The sequence below is a fragment of the Camelus dromedarius genome, chromosome 4, assembly GCF_036321535.1.
Source record: "Camelus dromedarius isolate mCamDro1 chromosome 4, mCamDro1.pat, whole genome shotgun sequence".
NCBI classification, from domain to species: domain Eukaryota; kingdom Metazoa; phylum Chordata; class Mammalia; order Artiodactyla; family Camelidae; genus Camelus; species Camelus dromedarius.
In genome coordinates, this window is record NC_087439.1 from 17,925,493 (window position 1) to 17,950,384 (window position 24,892).

The following is a 24,892-nucleotide window of genomic DNA, read 5'->3' on the forward strand; positions in this document are numbered from 1 at the left end:
GCATTATTTCTTTAGAGTAGATTCCGAATATAGGGTTATTGATCTAAAGAGTAGAAAAATTTTTGATTTTTTGTTTAACACACATTGTTTTAAAAGTAAAGGTTACACTTACTACTTTCTCTCCACCAGCAGTTCATGAGTGTGTTTCACTATACCTTCTCCTATCAATTAACATCACTTTTCATTTCGGGTAATGTAATATATGGTCATCTTATTGTTGTTTGAATGGGCATGCTTTGATTAGAAGAAAAGTTGGAGATAGTTTCAGATGCTAGCAGTCATGGAACTTTTCTTTTTAGTATATATAATTTTTGTTCAGATTCTTAGTCTAGAACACTCTATGAGATCTCAAAATATAATTTCTACCATTTCATATAATTATAGTGATCCAATGAAATTTTTATGTTAAACTGGAAATAGCCGCCCTCATTCAGAAGTGTTAGATATACAACTGGTTCTCATTTCAGGTTTCCATATTGATTAATGAGCTGTGGTCGCTCTCAGCTGCTCAGTTCATTCATTAGTTGGTCTTTTAGGAAAAGTTGAAAGACACACGTACCTACAAAACCCGTAACGATGACTTAGCATTTACATGTACAGTGCTAGACACTGTTCTATGCACCTTACATGTGTTAACTGATTTAATCCTCACAACAACTCTAAAGGTAGGAACTATTATCATCTTTTTTATACACGAGGCCCAGAGAAGTTTAGTCACTTACCCAAGGTCACAAACCTAGCCTATGGTAGAACCAGGATTCACACCCAGACTCTGAAGTCTGGTTCCAGAGGTCTTAACCACTCTACTTTCTTGTTACCATGAAAAATTCTCAACAAGAACCAGAAAGAAAATAATCAGTAACAGTGAGCAAAATTGAGAGAAAGGATACTCAAACCTAATTTACAGGTTTTGCACAGTAAAAGATTAAAAATGTGTGATACTTAACAAGTGCCCAACAAAAATTTCTTCCAGAGAATAAACTGGAAAACCATAAGCATCACAAACAAAAAGCTTGTTGGGAATAATATCTACTCTGAAGATTATCATGGAAATGAAGACTAAAGCAGAAACAGCTCAGAATTTTCTGATTTCTTTTAGAATTCTAAATATGAACGACTTTAGTGTGCTTGGGTGCCACGAGGCAGAAAATTGAAATAATGACACTCAGTCTTGAGTGAAGGAGAGAAAATGTTAGAATAGCACATCCCAAACATAAATGGATTCATCAACCATTGACAATGATGCAGGACGTGATGCAGACCAGATAGAGTGCATGGCGTTCTGATCTGCAAACAGCAGAATGCCAAACATACAGAAGAGAAAAGAGGCGTAGAAATCATATGTAATTAAATTTGGAAAGAGGATTCTCCTTAGATGAGAAAAGATTGAGAGAGGCTATAAAGCACCTCTCAGGAGCATCCTACAGGCAAGGCAGCTGCTTCTATTTGTAAACTATAAAAACCTTTTGCAGACAACCGAGAAGAAAAGCGAGCTTTCATTCAAAGAAAAGAAGTGAAGGATGACCTTGGGTTTTGCAATTTAAACCCTAGAGAAAACACTAGGGAAAAGGAGGCAAGTTCAATAGTGAGAGTCTATTTCTCCCTCAGAAATGAGTTCAAAGTTATTTCAACTGCAATAAGAAAACTATAGAGAGAAGTTCAAAAAGCGTTTTCAAGCTGCATGAAAAAAAAATGTACTAATATGAAGGGGTTTTCAGTCTTCTTAAAAAAGAAAATTCTTAAATATACTACAAAAAAGTGAAAAGTAAATATGTTTTAGTTTATCAATTTCTGATGCGTGACACTCTTTTTAAAGATCGGTTGCTAGGTATTTTATTCCAATTACTGTGTAATATTAGTAACCCAAAACAATGCCACCTTCAGTGTTGTGACAAGACCTACTATACAGCAGGGTTTCTCAGCCTCACTGCTATTGACATTTGGGGCTGGATAATCCTTTGCTGTCCTGTGCACTGTAGGATGTTGAGCAATATCCCTGGTCTCTAACCACTTGCTGACTTGGAGCACTTGTAGCACCTCTGCCCCAGTTATGACACCAAAAATACCTCTGAACATTATCAAATGCCCCCAGGGGGAGATATCACCCCCATGTTGAGAACAACTGTACGAAAGCAACTTTGGTAAAAAAGCAGGCTAACCTGTTTGAAAAAGTTATAAATGCACAAAGGTAAAATATTCAGATAGTATTAAAAAATAAACATTTCCATTCTACCTCATTCCATCCCATGCCCCAGAGGAGTCCTGATTTAACTATTTCTGTATTTTAATTTTTAATTAACTTTAATTTTGATCAAATTTGCACATTTTAAAAAGGTCAGATACCGGTAAAAAAAGAACATAACAAAAAGGTCACTGGTTTTCTTCCCCACTCTTTCCCCAAGAGGCAGCCAGTTTCAGCCTTTTATCTGTTTCCTTTGGTATTTTCCTCCATATCTCTAGATAATGTATTTATCCTGCTATCTGTCACGTCACTAAAGTGATACATTACCTACCAGCTTCTTATTATTGCCATTGACAATTTAACATTCTTATCTGCCATCCCTATCCTCCCAGTAAATTCACTCTCTTTTTTGTGGTAAATCAATTGACAAAGTTCAAATTATGATTATTTGGTTTTTTGTTTGTTTTTTTTTGGCAGGGGGGGCAGGTAATTAGGTTTGTTTATTTATTTTTAGAGGAGGTACTGAGGATTGAACCTAGGACCTCGTGCTTGCTAAGCATGCGCTCTGTCGCTTGAGCTATGCCCTTCCCCCTCAAATTATGATTATTTGAATATTATAGTATACTTATATATGTATTGCACTATAGTAGTACAATAATAGTGTAGTGTGATAATGCTTTCTTTCTCATGGAACTTTTTCCCCCTCACAAAACCCAAACCCCCTGTTTTTATTTCATTCACAATTTTGCTTAGTATCTAATTCATTTTCTTGTATTTTTTAAAATCTTAAATCCTCCCAACCTCCAGTGGTCTCTCCGCTTGGTTAAATATATCAGATAATATATTGGTTCCACGTTCTTCCTGGAAGTTTCTGTTACCGTGTTCTCCCCCACATCGCCCACCCCACAATGATCAGAGCTCTTTGTTCTCTAGATCTGACATGTAGCTGAAGCCCTGGGACTTGCCTTCTTCTTTATACCAAGGATCCCCTCCTCTCTTGTGTTGGATTCCAGATCCCCCGAATCATGAATTCACTTTTTCTTTCTATTTTTATCTATTTCCTTAATTTAATAGAGCACATAGCATCTTCCTTAAAAAGGTTAATGAAATGTAAAATGTTTGAACCTTTGTGTGTATGAAAAATGTCTTTATTCAGCTTTAATACTTGATATATAGTTTGTCTGGATATAAAACCCTAGGTTGAAAACCATATTCTTTTCTCAGCTATTTGAAGGCACAACCCTTCCCTTTCCTTTCCTTTTAAGTATAGCATACATACATTCAGAAAAGTACACATATCGTAAGTGCATAGATTTGTGAATTTTTATAAACTAACAGAGTCATGTCACCAGGACCCAGATCAAGTAAAAGACTTCTCAGACATAACATAAAAATTAAGACCCATAAAGGAAAAAAAATGGGTAAATTGGTTTTCATCAAAATTAAAAATTTCTGTTTGATAAAAGAACTGTTAAAAGGTGGGAAAAAAACAAGTTTTTCTCATTGACTAGCAGAAAGTATTTGTGAGTCATATATCCAGAATATATAAAGAATTCTCTAAACCCAACAATAAGAAAACAATCAGATCAGAAAATGGACAAAATATTTGAACTGACACTTATGCTGATGGCAAATAAATATTTTAAAAAACTCATTAGGAAAAGCACAAATTAAAACCACGATGAGATACCACCATATACCTAGTATGGTTAAAATTTTAAAAATGGGTTAAAATTTAAAATGCTGACAGTACTAAATGTTGACAAGGGTGTAGAGAAACTGGATCTCTCCTTTATTGCTGGTGGGAATAGAAAATGGTAGAGCCACTCTGGAAAATTGTTTGGCAATGTTTTAGAAGTTAGATGTACATTTACCATATGACCCAGTAATTAGACTCCTGGGTACATATCCTAGAGAAATGAAAATGTAAGTTCACACAAAAATCTGTACATGGATGTTCATAGTAACTTTATTTATAATAGTCCCTAACTGTAAACAATCCAAATGTCTTTCGATGAAGGAATAGTTAAATAAACTGTGGAACAAAATAGAATTGTAATAGAATACTATTTAGCAATATAAAGAAACACACAACAACTTGGATCCATCTCAAGAGTGTTATGGTGAGTAGAGAAAGGTAATCTCAAAAGTTCACATGTGTGATAATTGCATTTACATGGCATTCTTGAAATGTCAAAACTATAGAGCTGGAGAACAGATCAGTGGTTGCCAGGGGTGAGTGGAGAGAAGGTGGCTATAAAGTGGGTGGTAAGAGGGGGTTCCTTTGTGGTGACAGAACAGTTCTGTATCTTGATTATGATGATTTAGGGGATAAAATGTCATGGAATTGTACACACAGACATACACAAACAGAACGAGAAAGAAAAAGGAACACATGTAAAAAACAGTGAAGTCCAAATAAGGTCTGTAGACTAGTTCACTGTATCGTGTCAATGCCAACGTCCCAGTGTTGACAGCCAGCTACGGTTATGACAGTAATTCCCATTGAGGGAAGCCGGTAAAAGTTGAACGGGACCTCTCTGTACTACTTTTAATAAGGTGTTATGAATCTATAGTTAGTTCAAACCAATTTTTCTGCTTAATTTTTTGGTCTTTGTTTTCTTTGTTGTTTGGGGATGATATTTGGAAGGAGGAAGTGGCTGAAAGATCTTTACTCCACTGTCTCCAAAACTCTTCATAATGTTTATACATATTATAGTCTGTATCTCATTAATTAAAAAAAAAACTTCACAATATTATTTATTATTATATTATTTCTTACCAGTAAAATATACAGTAGTAATATTTTTCTTACCAATAAAAAATAGAGTAGTAATATTTTTAACTGTGTGGGCTATGTTAATTTTTATAAAAATTCAAAAGGTACCGATGAGTATACAGTGTGAAGTTCATCTCCAGTTCTGTCCCTTTGGGGAACCACTGTTACCAGTTTATTGTATGTCTTGGGAATCATTCCACAGGTTTCTATGGATCACAATGTTTGTTACAAGTACTGTTATTGTACTTTGTGGAATCATTCATCATGGGCAGGGGTGATGACCAGGGCCATAGGGAGGCATCTTGATGGATTTGACATGACCAGGTTAATGATCTTCTCCTTTTCCACATTAACATACCATAAAAACAAGCCACATTTTATTGCTTAGTATGGATTCAACAGCAACAATCTTCTGTGGTATTAGATACAGACACACACACAATGCATGAGACTCAGAATTGACTACCTAATTACCCTCTGAGATTGAACTCACGGAACACTGTCAGTAATTGCGCTTTAAGTTTCCTTATGATCACATTTAAGTATAGAATTGTAATATATGACTGTTATAAAATATTCAAGCAACACAAATGATGTAGATGTAAATGAAGTAAATGTAGATGGAGTTGGTTATCCATTTTTTGTTAGTTTGTTTCTTTAAAGAGAGCATCTTACCTCACTGCTGCTGATGCTTTGCAAGATTATATTTTGGTTTGTAGTGATTGTCATCATATCAGTTGGAGAAGAGTTTGTATCATGACAAATGTCAAGCAATGATTCAGCATGTCTCTCTGCCAAAAGAAACATTATAACATGTTTTGATAAGACACATCTCCAACAACTTCATAGCAAGATCTAGCTCTAGGTTTTAAAATCAGTTCCATTTTGTCAAAGATTTTCTTGAAATGGTGGTCTGGGATCTTGATAAAGCATGGGCCATAATTTTCACAGGAAAGGATGTGAGGACAACAAGGGTCCACAGAATGAATGAGTTTTTGCTTGTTTGTTTTTTAAAAAGGTGACACAGTTGCTAAGTAAAACCCCTAACAATGGACTGGAAATTACATTGGCTTTCTAGTTTCCAAAGACAAAAGCGCTCAGCTACTCGGAGCACACTTCCTGTCTAGCCCCTGAAGCCACATTAAATTGACACATTAAATTGACCGAGTTCTGAACACCAAACAGTGAACTCCCAGTTAATTCCTGAGCTACACTGTTCTCATATGCATTCTTCTCCTGCTCTCCTGTCTTCTTCAAATAAGCAGGGGCTCTTCCATGAAAACTTCTTCCTCTTGTAATGGCTCTTCCATTTATCTTACAACTGAAACAAAACTGAACAAGATTCCATCCAATGCAGTGTTTTAGAATCCATTACCGTCAACATACTCAGCAAACCATAGTGTTCCCCTATTTTCTTGATTATATTTCCATCTCCCCACTTCCTAAAGCTCAAACTTTGGAATTGTGTCTAACTCAGCTTTCTCAAGCCTTATCTCTGTGTCTCCTCTATCAACTTTACATCACTAAGTTATGTGCATTGTTTTGTAGTCTCTAGATTCACCATACCCAGCATCTCTCAAATCCACTACATACCATGCCCAAGGACTCTTTTCCTGGTCCTTATAAACCCACACATGTACTTCTATAGTTTCTCTGTAGAGCTCCCCTGCCATGAGTCTGTTCCTTTGAATTCATCCAATACGATGACATGTTAATTTTCCTAAAACATGGCTTTCATCATTCCCTGGCTTAAAATTCTTTAGTGACTCTATTTTATTGGGAAAAAAAACTATGTCATTCAGCCTGACATTTAGTGAGTCCTCAGTGAACCCAATTTCTTTATGTATCTAATCTTTTGTATTCTTTTTCCTTGACATGAACTGATGGTTCTAGTCTCCCATTTGCCCTTGGGATAAGCCATGTTCACTCACAGCATGATGCCTCTGCTCCACACAGTCAAATCTCATCATTTTAAAGGACCAGGTTGAGTCTCAACTGTTCCATGAAACCTTCCTGGGGATAGCCTAGTTCCCCGCCCAGAAGCTTCAAACAAGAAGCCAATCAAATAATAAAGTCAAGCAGCTTTCACAAGGTCACACGTGGCTCAGTGGCGAGTCCTCTGTGGCTGTTTCTTTGTCTTGCTCAGACTCTTTCTCCCCACCTATATCAAACCTTCTCTCTTTTTCTCTTCCTTCCTTCCTTCCTTTTCTCTTCCTTCCTGTAGCTTCAGACTTCTGTACTCATCCTAGTATACTAACTGATCCTTTTGCAGTTGCTCACATTCTTGACTATACTTTCGTGGAAGGAAGAGCCACTGGAAGTTCCTCTTCCCCTTACAATTTTACCACAAGCTCTTTCTCCTCTGACTTATGTGATGTGTCCCTGAACATACTGAACACTTTAAAAAGTTTAGACCTCTTAGACATCTTTGCATGCCCTAGAGTACCTAGTCCTGGGTCTCGTACAAAATTACTACTCAATAAATAGTTGATTTCTTTCAATGGATCCATCAAATACATGTAGAAAAAGAAAGATTTCTAATAGGGCTTTTATAGTTGGAGAATTTTGAAAATGGAATAGAAATATTTACCTGGTTTTGGCATAGAATTCATTAGAATGTCCAATAATTGCTGTTTCCTAAAACTCTCTATTTGTGACACATAATGTATCGCTGATTTTCCACTAAAATCACAGAGTTTAGGATCTCTAGGAAGAATAGAATCAACGTCAAGGATTATTTAGTTAAATCTATTGAAAAACAAAATCAGTATGAGAGGAAAAACTTTGACATCAAGTAAATAAAAGTAATCTTACACAGTTTGGGGATAACAACGATTTCATTATGTATGAGGTAAAGAGTGACAATTTTTCAAGATTTTTAAATAAAAGGATTTTAAAATAAAAGGCTGTGAATTTTATGCCCCTTCCTTTCTAAAAACATTCCAATATTTGCAGAAAATTTCCAACTTTGGACAAAAAGTTTCATCATTCTTTAATGATGTATATGATAAATCAAGTAAAGATAAAAACATCTTGGTAAACTATTATCTTGTCATCCCAAATAGCTGAATGGATTGGTTTTTTTCTTTCCAATGATTTAGCTAACTGCCTATTCTCAATATTTCTTTTTTCCTAATGCTAACTGCTAGCTCTTTTATCATTCACAATAGTAGAATAGCATAGAATCTCTCTTTGAAATAAAACTGATATGCTTATTTTATAGCATCTTCTTTGAGTGGAATGATCTTATCATAAAATCTCTCTCTGCATGACTTTTTCATTCCTCTTTGCCCTGTGATTGTTAAGACCAACTGGCTGATCTTAGGGCTCCTGGCATCAGCACAAATCTCCTCTCTATGCTGTACTGAATAGTAGAATCAGGCCTCAGCTCAGAGAGGTCCAGGGGTAAATGATGAAAACTCTATTAACAGATGATGGTGAGGGAAACACAATGATTAAACGTGCTTCACTAGTCACATTCTGGGACCCAGAGCAAGCTGATCATGGTCTCCAACCTAACACCTTCAAATTTGCATCTCTTTATTGTTGTGGGACAGGGTCATGTTTGATGATCTGCAACAATATTCTTATGGCCTTTTCTCCTTCAAAGGCCAAAATTCAAAAGAATTGGCATAGGACCAAGAATTGAGGGGCCACCACTACCTTGAGAGATGGCCTTAAGCAAGTCACTTAACTCGTTGGGACCTTAGCTGGCTCATCTGCCTTGATTAGTGTTTCTCCGTGGGGTGGCCTTTGATCTCCTGTGTTCTGGACCCCACCCCAGGCCTATTGAATACCATCTCTATGTGGTGCCCAATAATCTCCATTTTTAACAATCTCAGTTGTTGCTTTAAAATCTGATGTAACTTCAGACTTCTGTACTAACTGATCCTTTTACAGTTGCTCATGTTCTTGACTATACTCTTGTTCTGGAAGTTCTTTCTCCCTTTTTTCCCCCCAAAACAAAATTTATAAGAAATACTGAGAAAGACCTTTGGCCATCTCTTCTTATTTGACTACAAAATAAATATGTGACAGTGTTAGGAAACTGAAATTCTGACATGAAAGATCGCTTATGAACTCTCTAACTTTTTTAAAAAGTTAATTGTTTACTTCTCCCATCCTAAAAGAGTATGCTGACATGTAACTTTTAGATACCTGTAAATCACTACTATAAATTGTTTTTGATAGTTGACACTGCTTTCTGAAATAATTACGAACGTTTTAGGGGTAGGGAGCTGCATACTCAAGAATTATTTGACATTCCCAGTAACTACCAAGAGAGTAAGTGTTTAAACAAATAAAACTAAGGGCCAATATCATAATAATAGATAGCAGCATCTAACATTTGTTCATCACTTTGCATTTGCAAAATCCCTTTTATGAACATGCACATGCATTATACACACACACACACACACACACACACACACACACACACACACGAATATATATGTATAGCAATCTACATGTCCTGGTTTGCAGTTGACTTCTGTAAGTAACAATGGCAGAGACGACACCCTTCCACTGGAGCTGGCTGACCACGCATACTCACGCATGATGTCTGAGGAGCTCAGACAGAACCTCCACAGGTCTGTAGAGGGTTAACATATCAAGACTCTCAAACAGGTCCACATCTCTCACAGCCAGCATCAGAGGGGTCAGGCCATGTTGGTTTGGGAAGTTTATATCCAGGAACTCTTCAGACATCTTTAAAACACGAAGCTTTATTTCAGTTATGTTTTTACTGTATGTCTAATTAATACTAATCTTCACATTTTCATTGCTTGGCCAAATTCGCATTTTAACTTCAAGACATTCTTTCTCAATATCTTGGAGGGAGTTGATGAATTGAAAGAACAGAGGGCTGAGAGAAAGATAGAACTCTATTTGAATCTGAACTCCTTAAACTGGTTATTTAACCTTCCTGACAGGCTTATATCAAGGACATGCTGTTAAAAGTTGATAAAATCACCCCGATAAAAACAAGGGACATCTAGTTAAATAATGAGTAATTTTCATTTGAGACATAGTCATACTAAAAATTATTTGTTCTTTATCTGAAATTCAAATTTAAATGAGTGTCCGGTATTTTTATTATTTGCAAACTCTGGCAACCTTAGTCATTGACCTTCAGGGTCTTTAGCAGCAAAGTAAGAATAAGTTATTTTCCTTGCAGCGTTGTTTTGATGATTGGAGATAGACTATGAAAAGCACTGAGCAGAGTGTTTGATATATGCTCAGTAAACATTTGTGGATGAATGAATGATTTACAATCATAAGGCAGCTCATTTACCTGTATTTATATAGTCTAACGGAGGTGGCTATATATATGTTATTTGTTGTTTTAATGAAAGTAAAATTTAAAATGGATAATTCAGAACTAAGAAGCTACTGGAAGGCCAAATTAGCCAAAGTGTTTATTTTATAGACCAAAGTAACTCGTGAATTTCCATCTCTATTTTATGTTATTTCTGTGTCAATATAGTCAGTGTCTTTACCTCAGTTTCTCCAGGGACAAACTCTGGATAATGATATTACCTCAGAGGGGTGCTATGGGAATTAATTAGTTAGTTTTTTTTTTCAGTCTCTGAAAAGGAACCACTTCTTATATCAATGTTTATTATTAGTTAGCACCGACATGAAATTTTAAGCTGAGAATAGCCTCGCAGTAATGCGTTAATTCAGCATCTGTTGATTAAGTTCTGAATCTAGGTACAGGTACCAGTTTCTTAAAACTCGGCTGCTCATCTTTAGGAGTGAAAAATGTGGTTATGAAAACAGACATGGAATTACAACAACAGCTGTTGAAAACAAAATTAAAATAAAATGTAGTGTCATCCAAAAACATTTGTAAGCCTCAGTTAATGACTGTATGGCAATTTTAGATTATCATTTTGTAAAACAAAAGCATTTAGAGTCCTTGAGATTTTGTTGTTTATTTCCTTGAACTCTAGGGGACCAGCCTATCTTTCATTTTTTCTTCATCTGTGTGTATCTCTACCATAAGGGAATGGAAGAAACTGTTTCCTAGCAGCAATTGATTTTCTTTCAGTTGGAAGGTCATGTGATCTGACAGTATCTCTGAAGGTAAATGCCAAGAGTAAGCAGTTGCTTTTCGCCAATAATTAATGTCCTTGGTTATGCATGTAGTTTTGCAAGTTACTTTGGGAAAGAGTATCTATGGGCAGAAAATTTAAACAAGAAAATCAATACCCCAAAAAAGACAGCATTTAAAAAGCTATCCTCTTATTTTCTTTAGTCACAACTAAATATTATGCAAAGCATAGACTCTCTGATTCCCTTTTCAGTATAAAGGTAATAACTGCAAATGGTCCAAAGGGATCTAAACAGCAATTGTACAAATGGCAGTGATGTCAAGGGAACTCCTCTGAGCAAGTTGACAGTGGTTCTCCAAGGGCATCCTTAAGAGTACATCATTTCCCGAGGGTTCTCTGTGACTTCTAGCACCCAGCTAGAGGAAGGTGTAAATAGACTGCTGCTGTGTTCTTTTATTAACTTGTTTTCCACCCCAGTGTCCTGTTTGATCCTGTTGCTTTTTCCTATTTCCTGCCTGAAACGTTCTGGGACTGCATTTGAAAAGAACTTACTTTTCTTTGAAAGGAGTCCTGTATAGTCTGTTCCCTTCTCATCCCACACCTACCCACCTACCCAAAGGCAGAAGCAAACATCAGTTTAACTGACCAGCAAGTGTTGAAGTTGTTCAAGATCACCTTGCCATGAACTTTGTAGAAGCTGCATTTGGGGAGCCTTGATTCCACTGATGGCCAAGAGTTGTCTTTGGACATCACAATTAGCCACATGGACTGCAGTTTGATTGCTGTAATTGCAAAGGGTGATATCTGCTCCCTTTTCCAGAAGAAATCCAACAACCTGCAACACCACACCAGTCTTATTTAGCATTTTTGAGTACCAATAGTGTCTTCTGGTTGGGTAGAAAACTTACTTAGTTGAATGCAGCTCTGATTCATGATATAGGAAAGGAGAACAGGAGAGGCATAAAAATGAAGGATTGATTTGAATGTAGGTGACTGCTATTTGCCTTTTTCAAGTTTTGGAAACAAAAATCTCAATGGATGGTTTGGGGGTACTATTTTTTTTTAACTATAGGTCTGTGAATATTTTATATTAAATCCACATGAAATATTGAATCAATCCTATTAGTATCACCTGTAATTTAGAATATAAAACCCTAAAATGCAGACTTATATTCTTGAATGTTGCAAGTATTTCCACACGTATTTTTAGGGAGAGAATAAATTCTCTTCAAAATGATAATGGTGGCCTCCTGATGCTTATGACAGGCTGTACTCTTGCACTTGACTGTGTAGAAAGAGGAGGCAGAGTAAACCCATCCCACACACACCTCAGCACCGGCCCTTGCCTGGTCTGTATTGTGAATGGGAGGACATGGGATGGAGGGAAAAAATAATAAAGGCATAATTTATTCAATAAATAATGAATTTAGTGACTAGTATTTGTCAAGAGCTGTTCTTGGTGCTAAGACTCCAATAAAACAGATAACTGGCCTTTAAGGCATTTACAATCTAGGGAGGAACAGAGACAGTTAAAAAGGCAACTGCAACACAATGTGACAAATCCAATGATGAGGTGAATACAGGAGACTGAGGGGAGCACTTTGAAGAAACTTACTAAGCTGTCTTGGAGTGTCCAAGAAGACTTCTTGGAGAAAGTGATGAGAACTGAGGAATCAGACTCAGTCAACCAGGTAAAGACTGGGAGAAACACTTTCAAGCAAAGGATATAGTGTGAACAAAGTACTGTGGATGCTATGGACCCCTCAAAATTCATATGTTGAAGGTCTAAAATCCAATGTGACTGTGTTTGAAGAGAGTGCCTCTAGGAAGTAATAAGGTAAAACGAGGTTCTATGGATGATCTGATAGAATTAGTGTCCCTCTAAGAAGAGACACCAGAGAACTTGCTTTCTTACTCTGCCAGGTGAGGACAAGGAGAGAAGGTGACCATTTGTGAGTCAGGAAGAGAGGTCTCACCAGAAACCAAATCGGCCAGAACCTTTATCTTGAACTTCCCTGCCTCCAGAACCATGAAAAAAAAATTTCTGTTGTTTAAGTCGTTTAGGCTATGGTATATTTGTTATGGAAGCCTGAGCTGACTGATAGAGTGGACAAGACAACAAATGACATTCAAAGCTCTGGAAGGAGTTAGGCATGGCCGGAGCTCAGGGTTGGGGGAGGAGGGGCAGGAAATGTGATAGAGAAGTCAGCAGTAGCTAAATCCTGAAAGACTTTACCAACCCCCTTTAAAAATTAGAGTTGTATCTTCAGGGCAGTGAGGAATCAATGAAAGATTCTAAATGGGGAAAGACATGATCAGATCAGTATTTTTAAAAATTACTCTGGCTGCTGAAATAGACTGATGCGGAGTAGAGTGGAAGTTGGGAGACCAATGAGATTGGTGCCGTAGCCTCATGGAGAGATGATGGTGACCAAATAATGGAGGTGGCAGTGGAAATGGAGTGGCTGAGGGCATAATCCAGGAATATTTAGGAAGTAGAATTGATTAGATGTGGGAGCTGATGATGAACCAAAAATTAAGATTGGTCTCAGTTTTCCGACTTCAATCCACTTTTGCCCAGCTTCCCTATTGCCATGGCAGACTAGAATTAAAAAGTCAGATTGCAGTAGATGTTGACAAGGATAAACCCTTATACACTGCTGTAAAAGGTGCCGCCGCTTTGAAAACCAGTCTAGCAGCTCCTCATATGATAAAACATGGAGTTACCATACGACCCAGCAATTCCACCCCTAGGAATGCTAGCAGTCAAATGAAAGAGAAGGGAAAACACATGACTGCACAAAAACCGGTGCACAAATATTTATAGCAGCAGTATTTGTAGTAACCAAAAACATGGAAAATAACCCAACTTTCCACCAATGGACAGCTGGAGAAATAAAAAGTGGTGTATCCATAGAAGAAGTTACTATGAGAAGTAATGAAGCACTGATACAGCTACAAAAGGGAAGAACCTTGAAAATAGTCTGCCAAGTGGAAGAAGGCACACACTGTGTGATTGCATTCATATGAAAGTCCAGAATAGGAAAACCTACAGACAGAAGGTAGATTAGTGGTTGCTTAGGGCCCAGGCGGGAGAAGGAGGAAGGATAGAAAGTGACAGCTGAAGCCTATGGGGTTTGTTTGTTTGTTTGTTTGTTTGTTTGTTTTTTCCTTTTTAGAGGTGGGGTGGGGAGTTCTTTTTGAGGTGATGAAAATATTTTAAAATTCATGTGAATATACAAAGAATTATTGAATTGTACACTTCAAATGGGTGAATTGTATGACACATGAATTATACTCAATAAAGCTGTTCTTAAAAGTTCCCTTGCGTGCTTTTATGGCCCTGTGTGATCTGGCCCCTGCCTTCCTTTCCAGCCTCATCTTACACCACTGTTCCCTCTCCTTCTGCAAACTCTAGTCACCTTTCTATAACTCAAATATGAAAGTTTTCCTAAGCAAGAGCCTTTGTCTCTGTTATTCCCTCTGCTTCAGTTGCCCTTCAGATGTCATCCTTTATTACTCTTTTAGTCTCAGCATAAATGTAACCACATCAGTGAAGACTTTCCTAACCACCTTATCAAAAGATGATTCACTCTATTGGTTACTTCAAAGCACTAATAGCAATTTGTAATTTAATTAAGTGCTTTTTGTTTCCTTGTTTGTTGTCTTTCACCTTCATTAGAATGTAAGTCTATAAAGGCAAGAGATCTTATTTTGTGAATAAATATTTTATGAATGAGGGAATGAATGATTTAAGGTAAATAGATGGTGATTCTGTTTAATAAAATGGGAAGCACTGATGCTGGTGTTCATCAGAAGGATTAGATTTGGGAAGAAAAAATGAAGACAGTTTGGACATGCTGTGTTTGAGATGTAAGTGGAGATATAGGTTGGAAGCTCAACATTCCATATATACAAGAATTCAGTCAGTAATGTGGGCTGAGTTACAGAATTAGGAGCCATCTCCAAATGGTTGAGGAACACCAATATTTAATGGATGAGAAGAAAGAATCCATAAATGAAACTGGGGAGATGTGAATGGAGCCTCTCTCTTTTACCATATTCTTACCCTCCCATCCCCTGTACTTTAACCCCAGCTGCCCTGTCTTCAAAGGGTTCTGAAGTTTGTAGCCACCCACACAAGCATGTTGGTAAACTTTGGGGAGGGGTGAGACTCAAACTTTTATGATTCACTTGGATTCAGATTCCCAAGTCACCATCCTGCCCAGTCCCTTGGGGGAGGGAGGTGAGTCATCTGAATTCAGCTATTGGAGTTTGGGTAAGATTCACAGTGGGGAGGGAAAGCTAATGTGCTTGGCCCTTTGGGCCAATTCAATGCACTATTATTGTTGTGGCTTCCATCTCTAAACGTGCAAGAGGAATTCGTGTATTATCTGTACATACTTCCCAATCCCACTAAGTGTCAGGGAGGATTCTTCTGATCATGATGCGTTAGTAGGTAGAGAAGTACTATTATCTTTGGAGTCTGACCCTTTAGGGTCTCTATGACTGATAATTTGGGAAGCCTCTGGCAAAATGAGACAGTCTCTACCTAAAGGCTTCTGTTGGGGATTTGGACTTCTTGCCTCCCTGACATGTCTACTAAGTACATCACTTTTGAAAACTGGAGATTAGCTCACTAGTGGGCTCTTTTCTTTTTTTTTTTTTTCCTTTTTGGTTCGTTAGGGGGAGGTAATTAGGTTTATTTATTATTTTTTTAATGGAGTCACTGGGGATTGAACCCAGGACCTCGTGCATGCCAAGCTCACACTCCACCACTGAGCTATACTCTCCCCCACTCACTAGTGGGCTCTTGTCAAAACTGAACACCTAATTCATGGAGACTTTGTGACCCACGGGCCCAATATTCCCATTTGGGGGTGAGTCAACTCAGATAAAATGACTGACAAAGTGGGAAAGGTCTGACAAGACTTGTTTGTCAAATGGAAATGGTATATTTAAGAATGCAGCCAGCCTGGCTGCAATGACATCTTCGTTACCCATGAAAAAGTGGTATCTTTCCCTTTGCAGGAAATTTTATCCCCCACTCCACCGCCTGAAGCAAAACTGCTGGCTCAGGGAGACTTCACGTCACAGGGACTCCCCTGAGTGCCTGAGCCTGTTGCACTGACGGTTCAGTCAAGCTGAAACCTGATGGCGTGCACTGGACAATTACAGCAGGTTGACCTCAGTGCCAGCTAAGCAGAACTGATCATGAACATGGTGTTCCACCCAATGGGTAGAACTCAAGGCTGTTCTCATAGCCCTGGCCAATGATTATGCTATTCTAAAGCATCTCTTTCTTGGACTCCTTAGCTTAGAAAACTATTCATGGGCCCAAGACATCACATGTTACCTCTGCTAGATTTTCTTCTGCTGCAGTAATGAGAGGTGTATTCCCAGTCATTGGATGCTGAAAGTCAAGGTTTCCGAGGACGGAATGGATTTTGGTAATATGGTCACAGATGAGTTCCACATCACCTCTTGAAACTACTTCCAGGAAATCATGAATCAATTTATTTTTATTCATCTTGCTAGTTCCATGTAATTGCCTGCAAGAAAAAAGAAACAATTTAATAAAATGAGAGCCAACAAAGTAGTGGGTGGTTCAGGTGTAACATTTTATATCTTTAGTGTCACCTGTTTCCTTCTTTTATGTGTAAAATATTGTAACAGATTTAAAGACAATTTTGAAAAAGGGGAAAACTTTATAATCCCATCATTCTTGATTCTTTGCACACATGCTTTAAATTAGGAACAATAATAATTTTACCACCACTTTGCAAGATCTGCTGTGGTACAGAAGAAGAAAGGATGGATCAACACCAGAATGGAAAGGGTACAGGCTCTGGAGCCTGACAGAACCTCAGTTCAAATTGCTCCTCCAGATTACCACCTGTGTGACCTTGGACATGTCACTCAGCTTCTCTGAGCTTCATTTTCTCATCTCCAAAATGGAAATGATAATCCCCTTTCAAATGGTTGGTGAGGATCTGAAATAATATATATAAAGCATTGATACATTCTGTTGGTGAAAATTATTGTAGGATTTTATTTTCTTTATTGTTGTTTATTAAAATCCCTATAATTATTTTTTAATGAAAGTCCTATCTTCCCCAAAATATTGTAAACTCCTTAAGATCAGAGACATCTCATGCCTTATACTTTTGAATCCTTCATAAGTCTAGCACAGTATGAGTCATTGAAGAGCATGGTGGACACCATTCTAGATCTTCTGGTAAAGTCCTAATTTTAAGTATCTGTTTTCCAGATCATTGAAATATATCTTAAATTACAGTTTTTGAAGTCACCAAACTGCCTCCCTCATGCAGCCTCTTGCTGTTGGAAACAGCGCAAAATCCTTTCTTAGACTTTGTTTCAACTTCAGCTTCTGACACCATAGTCACGGTCTGTAGGCATGTGCTATTTCATTGAATGAACTGGCATTTGGTTAAAAGCAAAAGAACAAAAGGCCATTTCATAGTACAACTTTATGGAGAAAAGCTAAGAAAATTAAACAAGAAAATGTCTAAAATTGGTCTTCAATGTTCTAAACATACAAATGCATTCATGGGCCAGACTACTTAAGCTTTCTTTCTCAAAGAGAACATGTACTTCACCCCAGAAATAGTACTTTTTTTTTTCTCAGAAATAGTACTTTTTGATAAATCCATCCATTCAGTTAAGAGGATGCTATATATCCTTCAGGAGGTTTCACTGATATGCACAATAGAACATAACATAAAACGGCTAAAATAAAATACAAAAAAAAGTCAAGCAACAAATAATGAATCTTATAGATGTCAGAGAAATGGAATGACCACGTGGGCTGCACCACGACACAGAAAGAAAGGTATCAATGATATTTGGAGAATGAGAGTGAAAGAGAAAGGGCAATTTTGACTGGGAGAAGAGCACGAACAAAGGTCTACACCCAGCGTTAGTGAGGAGTGGAACATGTGGGAGTTTACTCTCTACATCTGAACAGGTTGAGAAGCCCATGAAGTGTTTAGGTTGTGCTTTTAAGGAACACGGCACTTTAGTAAGATTACTATGATAGTGACTAGAATGGCAGAAACAAAAATCTGAAAGTAAAGCTAAACAGGATTTGTGACTGACTGGCCATGGAAAATGAAACATGGGCTCGAGAGGCTATGTATGGTTGGTGAAGACCTGATACTGGCCGAGGCAGGCATTCTCTTCTACAGAATGATAACGGATGAGGTCAGCAACAGAGCCAACATTTAAGTAGCATGACTTGTCTCCTTGGATTTCAAAGAAATGTGGCCTTAGCTTAGTGCAGTTTCCTAAATCAGCTTGAGCAAAAGGATGATGCTGTCTGGTTGTTATAATTAAAGATTCCTAGGTTCCTTTTGACTTAGTAGGTCTGGGATGAGGCTGGGGAATCTCTTCTTCTTTTTTTTTTTAATTAAAAATTTTTAGTAGACTCTTTTAAAATAGACTTTATTTTTTAGAGCAGTTTTAGACTCACAATGAAACTGAGTGGAAAGCACAGAGTCCTCATATACCCCCCCAAACCACCCCTCCACCACTCACCCTCACAGACACAGCCTCCCCACTATCAACATTCAGCATCAGAGTGGGGAGGGTATAGCTCAAGTGGTAGAGCGCATGCTCAGCTTACACACGGTCTGAGGCTCAATCCCCACCACCTCCTCCAAAAAAACATAACGACCTCCCCTACAAAAAACAAAGCAAAACAAACAAACAAAAAGAAAAAAGAAAAAAACATTCAGCACCAGAGTGACACGTTTGTTACAACTGGTGAACCCACATGGACTCATTAAAGTAAAGAATTCACATTAGGGTTCAGTCTTGGTGTTGGACATGCTAGGAGTATGGACAAATGGACAGTGACGTGTATCCACTATAGTATAAAGTAGTTTCACTGCCCTTTTTTCTCCACCTGCTCAAGCCCCACTACTCCCTAATCCTTGGCAACCGCTGATCTTTTCACTGTCTCTAAGACATACCTTTTTTTGTTGTTGTTCAAGCACTCAGGTGATTCCTATTATTGGACAACTTCTGGAAACACTGACCTAGTGATTAGAATCCAATCCACAATCTTGCAATTCACTTTATTTTCTAATTTACGTTGATCATTACCACTTATTCCTTTTGATTTAAAGTTCCTGGGATAAACACAAGTTTTTCCTCCAAATTTCTAATAGGTAATAAACTGAAATAGAGAAGCAATCCCTCAAGTCTTTCCCTATCTTTGCTCAAAGTTATATCATATGATAATGACGATCATGTAATAACAGCAATAATAACCAACATTTATTGAATGCTCACTATATGCCATCCACTCTTCTAAATCCTTTATACATATTTTATTTCTTAATTTCAAACAGCACCTTCAGAACAGTAGTATCATTATCCATATTTTATAGATGAAGAAAACAAGGCATAGATGTTGGCAAAATGGGATCTCATGCTGGAGAGGTGTGGGCCTGAGTGACAGAAAAGACTTAATGCAACTAGTGTTTTACAAATATTCATCAGGAATGTTTGTAAAACAGGCCTATTTTCATTTCCTTTTTGGGACCTTGAAGGGGGTCGGGCTAATCATACTCCTTATTAGCAGGATTGTGCCATGCTTGACTTTCCCATTGTTTCATTTTATGTTTTTTCCCTTTGGCTCTGATCCCTTGTCTCACTCCTCTCTGCCTCAAGGGAACCCAGTCTAACCTGCCTAAAAGGTATCCTCAGATATATGTGTATCTTTATAAGGCATATGGTTCTGTTACGTGTGTATGTTTTAAATTTGCACAACTGATGTTGTACTATAGGCCTCGCCTCATTACTTATTTTTTAACTTGACAGGTTGTTTTTTTTTTTCAGTTTTATTAGGTAGAATTGTTACAATTTGATTGCACATATACAATATATTGCATGTAAATACACATACACAATATACTGCACATTGTTTTAGTTAACACATATGTACTGATTATTGTTTCAAAGAACAGTTTAAAGCTTTAGCTTTTTAAACTTACATAGTTATCAAATGAATAAAGCCAACCACAAAATAAGAATCAACAGAATGAGGTAATCCAATCATAAAGGACAGTCAAATGTGCTTACACATATTCAAGAAATCAATCATATAAGTTACAAATAATAAGTAGTTCATTTGTGGCCTTTTTTTTAGATTCCACATATAAGTGATATCATATGGCATTTTTCCTTCTCTTTCCAGCCCACTTCACTTAGAATGACAATCTCCAGGTCCATCCATGTTGCTGCAAAAGGCATTATTTTATTCTTTTTTATGGCTGAGTAATATTCCATTGTATAAATATACCACAACTTCTTTATCCATTCATCTGTTGATGGACATTTGGGTTGTTTCCATGTCTTAGCAACTGTAAATAGTGCTGCTATAAACATTGGGGTGCATGTGTCTTTTCGAATTATTTTTTTCTCCAGGTATATGCCCAGGAGTGGGATTGCTGGATCATATGGTAAGTCTATTTTTAGTTTTTTAAGGAACCTCCATACTTGACAGGTTGTTTTTAAGCTTTAGCCTTATAGTTATGTATACCTCTGGTTATTTGCTTCTAGTGGCTGAATAGTATGTATCCACCACACTCAGTGTCTCTTCCCTTGGTGATGGACATCTAAGTTCCCTCCAATTTCCTACTCCACAAATGACAATGTGATTAGCATTCTTGTTCAGGCCTTGTTATGCACCGTGCCAAAGTTTCTCTGAGGTGAATGGTTCGAGCGTATTTAATCTCACTAAATACTGCTGGATTATTCCCCAGAATGGCTGTACCAATTTACACTGCCACCAGCACCAATGCCTGTCTGTTCCTTTAAGCTCTTCTAAATGAAGCAGACATTTGGTTGATTGCTGTCACTCAATCATCATTATCCTAATCATTAACATTGAATATGCAGGGTACTTGGAGCTTTTCTAAAGGCTGAGGAGCAAATGATAACCTCAAAATCAGGCCATGGAATAATTTAAAACCACTATACATATCTATCCCAGCAAACTGCTTTGCAGCTTGGATTTATACACTTATTTTTGAAAACAGTATTTGCAATATCATTTTGGTTAAAAGAAATGCTTTCAGAAACAAAGGATAATTAAAACCTGTCCCTCAATAAAGCTAAAAATCGGATAGTCAAATAACAACTAGACAAGAAACATACATTTATATCACCCATTTATTCATAAAGTGGAAATAAAATCCCAAAGGTATTTTTTCCCAAGGTTGTTACCCCTAGCAATGAAGTGATGATATATGTTAAAGAATTGTGGTTTAGCTCTTCAATATAACCTTTAAGTGAGAGCATTTCAAAAGTAGTATCTACTTCATAAATAAAAAATAAAATTAAGATTTAAACAAATTGAAACCCAAGAGTTATCAAATCAAATCACTACAGTACTGGGCAGTGTGGTCGCTATTTGGTCATCCATTGTCTCGCACACTTAGTGACAGGAGAAAGACAATGAAGATTGAATGGACATATAGCAGTATCCCTGTATCTAGGTAGCCCTTTCAATTAACATGGACAGACCCACACTGCTTTTTATTAGTGAGCTCCATTTTCTCTTCTGATCTGTAATTTGTACATCTCCAACTTAAATTTTTTCATAAGAAAGCTTTTCTCAGTTTTTCTTTTAGGATTGTTTTGATCAATGTTTTTTTTTAAGCAGTAGCATTTCATTCTGTAGGGATTTCTGGTTTAGCATCTACTGGAGTCCAGTTCTTTTATCTTTAATTTTATGCATGATTAATCTACTTGTAAAACAAGATTTTTTTTTTTTACAGTGTACATTGGATTTGGAATCTTATGTAATTAAGATTTAAAGTAATGGAAATTCCTTTTCATGTCAAGAAAATCTGGCCAAGAATACATGTATACAATACTGAGTGGTCACAGGAAGGTTCATACCATGTAAAGTTTACAAACATATGGGTGATTAAACTAAAACAAATGATGGTCCCTGGGTGTAATTCAATGGACATAAGCATTTTTATATACTTTTTTGGTCTTTACCAATTTAGCCTATGATCTAGAGGCATTTGTATAAAGTATGGGAAGGGACTTTTGAAAAGTCAAAAATAATTTATTACAACAACTCTAAGGATATAATTATTTGAGATTAGGACACAATTTCCTCTATCAGTTTACCTGATGTTCCTCCTCTGGGATATCCTTTGAGGAGGGAAAAAAATTTGCAACTTATGGTATTATCTAAAATGTGATGAAAAGCAGAGACTTGGCTTACCTGTGGTCTGTTTTGCTGAGGAAGTTGGTACACAGTTGAAGAAACAACACGCCAAACAGCAGTCAGCATCATCCTAATTCATCGTGGCACTGATTTCTGGGACAGCTGTCAACCCACCCTTCAACAGGAGATGCATTTAAAAGCAGCATAGATTTGGATTTTTTTCTTTGATTATTTTCCAACGTTTCACAGCTCAAAGTACTTTAAAAAAAAAAAGATAATTAAAGCTGGTTCTGGGTGCACAAACTCTTCAGTTAGCTGCAAAGAGACTGCTTAGTTTACAGGCTGTCACCCAGGCAACCATCCACTGTGCATTTCCTTCCTCCAGTCTCATTCAGGAAGGAAAACAGGTGTTGTGCACTCTTCAAAGTTGCTGTTTAAGCACTTAAAAGAGTTGGACCCCCCATGCACTTCCACGGTTGGCACAATTGCTATTATCAACTTACTGAGATTTTTTTCAAAGATAGCTATACGTTTATAATCACTATAATGTGTCGAAAGGGCTCCTTTCCAAATCAGAGTATAGGTTACAGAGTGAGACTCCAATAGATTAGCTCCAAACTGGTTGTATACTTGAGAAAGCACTAGTGAATGAGGATTCTTACACGAGAACATAGTTCTTGTCTAGACTTGTGATGTTCCCAAGCAAAAGCTTGTGCAAATGGACTGCATTTTTGTCTGAGTATAAATGGTAATAAACACAGTGAAAGAGACTTTAAATTGTGGTCCACAAAAGCACACTCACAAGGAAGGAGACTTAGGGACACTTTAGACATAAGGTCACCTGGCATCTGTGTGCTGCTAGATTCTTTTCTGCCACTTCCTGAAGGATGTGGGCTTTTCTCTTCTAATTTGTACTTAACACAACATATATACTCAACTGAATAGGGTACAAATATTTTATCATGACAACAGCTAACATTTATTAAATGCTTACTACGTTTGTCCTCTACATGAATGATGTCATTTAACCCTCACAACAACTCTATGGAATAGACACTACAATCACCATCGTTCCCATGTTACAGATGAGGACACTGAGGCTCAGATATTTTAAGCTAATAAATGGTAGAGCTGGAGGTTGAATCTAAACAGCCTGACCACATTGTTGAAATATTCACCACTTTTACTGTGCTAATACAGCACACACACACACACACACACGTGCACGCGCACGCACGCACTCACATATACACACTTCTCCAGTGAGTGAACACTACAAGGTAAAAACCAATCAACCATTCAGAGATTGCTAGGTTTGTGTATACTCTTTCGTCACGCAATTCAGCCTGAAGCAGTTTGACACGAATCCAAGTACATACAGGTTTACTTCCTACATCCCACCTTGTTACTACTCCCAGGAGAAATAATACTCTCTTAGATTTTATGTCAACAGGAAGTTACAGGTACTGTAGTTTCTGATGTTTAGCATTTCTGCAGGGTTACCCTTGGTGTCAGGCTGGTCTGCAATCCACGAATCTTTCAGTTGGTTCCACAAAGAGTAATCCACATTTTGCCTCTTGTTTTGAGAAATAGTCATTTATTTAAATCATGTTTTTCCAAGGAATTCAGTTTTTCAGAAACAGAGATGAGACAAGCATGAAGAGTTGGAGACAGAGCATTCCAGGCAGTGGGAATAGCTGGTGCCAAGGCCCTAAGGTCTGTATAAATGGAACATGTTAAAGTTACAGAAGGAGGGAAGACGGGGAAGGTATTAGAATTGAGGTTGGAGAGGCATGCAGGAGCCAGATCTTGAAGGGCCTCATAGGTATAGTAAAGAGTTTGATTTATTCCAAGTGCAATATAAAACCATCAGAGCGTTTTCCTCAAGGGAGCGACAAGATTTGATTTTTTTTTTTATCATATCGGTAGTTCTATGGAGAAAAGATTGTAGGGTGCAGCAGTGGAAGTCAGAGTGAGTGCAAAAACAATTGATGCTTGGTTTACCAAAGTACCTACCAGTGAGTGGAAGCTTTGAAGGCAAACATTATAAGAGTGCTCTTGTTTGAAGGACATTCTTATGAGTATATTTTTGTAAAAATGAAGACAGAGTGAAATAAAAGGCCTTGGGAAATGACTATTTGCCTGAAGTCTCTATTACTTGTTTTGTTAACAGGTAGAGGGACCCCAAATTGGAAAGCCCACCAAACGAGTGGACAAGCCCCCGCTCCCCACCAAGGACACGTGGGTCCTTGCCCACCCATTGAGAATGAATGTTCAGTAGAGGCAGATGGACAACATGAATAAAGAACTGCTTTATTGCTCAGAGAGAGAAGGAAAAAAAGAAAACACTTGAGTGGGGAGCTGTTGGCCACGTAGCTGGTTGAGTCGGCCCCAGCCCCCAATCAGGCCATGTGGTCTTTTTATTGGAAGGCTCTGCCATCATATCTTCGTTCGGGTGGTTCCAATCAACTTCTATTACTGCCTCTTTCCTCCCTTGGAGCTTAGCCCTAAAACAGAAACTTCAGTGGGAAAAAAGAGAACAAAGAAAGAGTTACTGGGGTATGTCCTTGGGATTAATGCAGTGGTTGTGGGACATAAAATGTCCTGTTGTATGGCTCTGTCCTTGGAATCAAGGAACCAGGTGCAGGAAAGAGAAACAA

At 37.6% G+C, this 24,892-nt stretch overlaps 1 protein-coding gene and 1 non-coding gene across 2 annotated transcripts in view; one reads left to right on the top strand and one right to left on the bottom strand.

Moving 5' to 3' along the window:
- The window catches only part of MAP3K19 (mitogen-activated protein kinase kinase kinase 19), a 42,596-nt gene extending 26,027 nt beyond the window's left edge, over positions 1-16,569 (bottom strand). The window contains exons 1-5 of the mRNA XM_010984051.3: positions 16,377-16,569; positions 11,667-11,855; positions 9,517-9,671; positions 7,552-7,667; positions 5,637-5,752 (exon numbers count right to left, since the gene is read on the bottom strand). Of these exons, the coding sequence (XP_010982353.3) occupies positions 5,637-5,752; positions 7,552-7,667; positions 9,517-9,671; positions 11,667-11,855; positions 16,377-16,550 (750 nt within the window). The 5' untranslated portion in view covers positions 16,551-16,569. The remainder of the gene's footprint in view (positions 1-5,636; positions 5,753-7,551; positions 7,668-9,516; positions 9,672-11,666; positions 11,856-16,376) is intronic.
- LOC116153167 (small nucleolar RNA SNORA51) lies at positions 12,265-12,396 on the top strand. The gene has a single exon (XR_004136961.1). It is a non-coding gene; the product is annotated as a small nucleolar RNA SNORA51 (small nucleolar RNA).
- Positions 16,570-24,892: the final 8,323 nt, after the last annotated feature.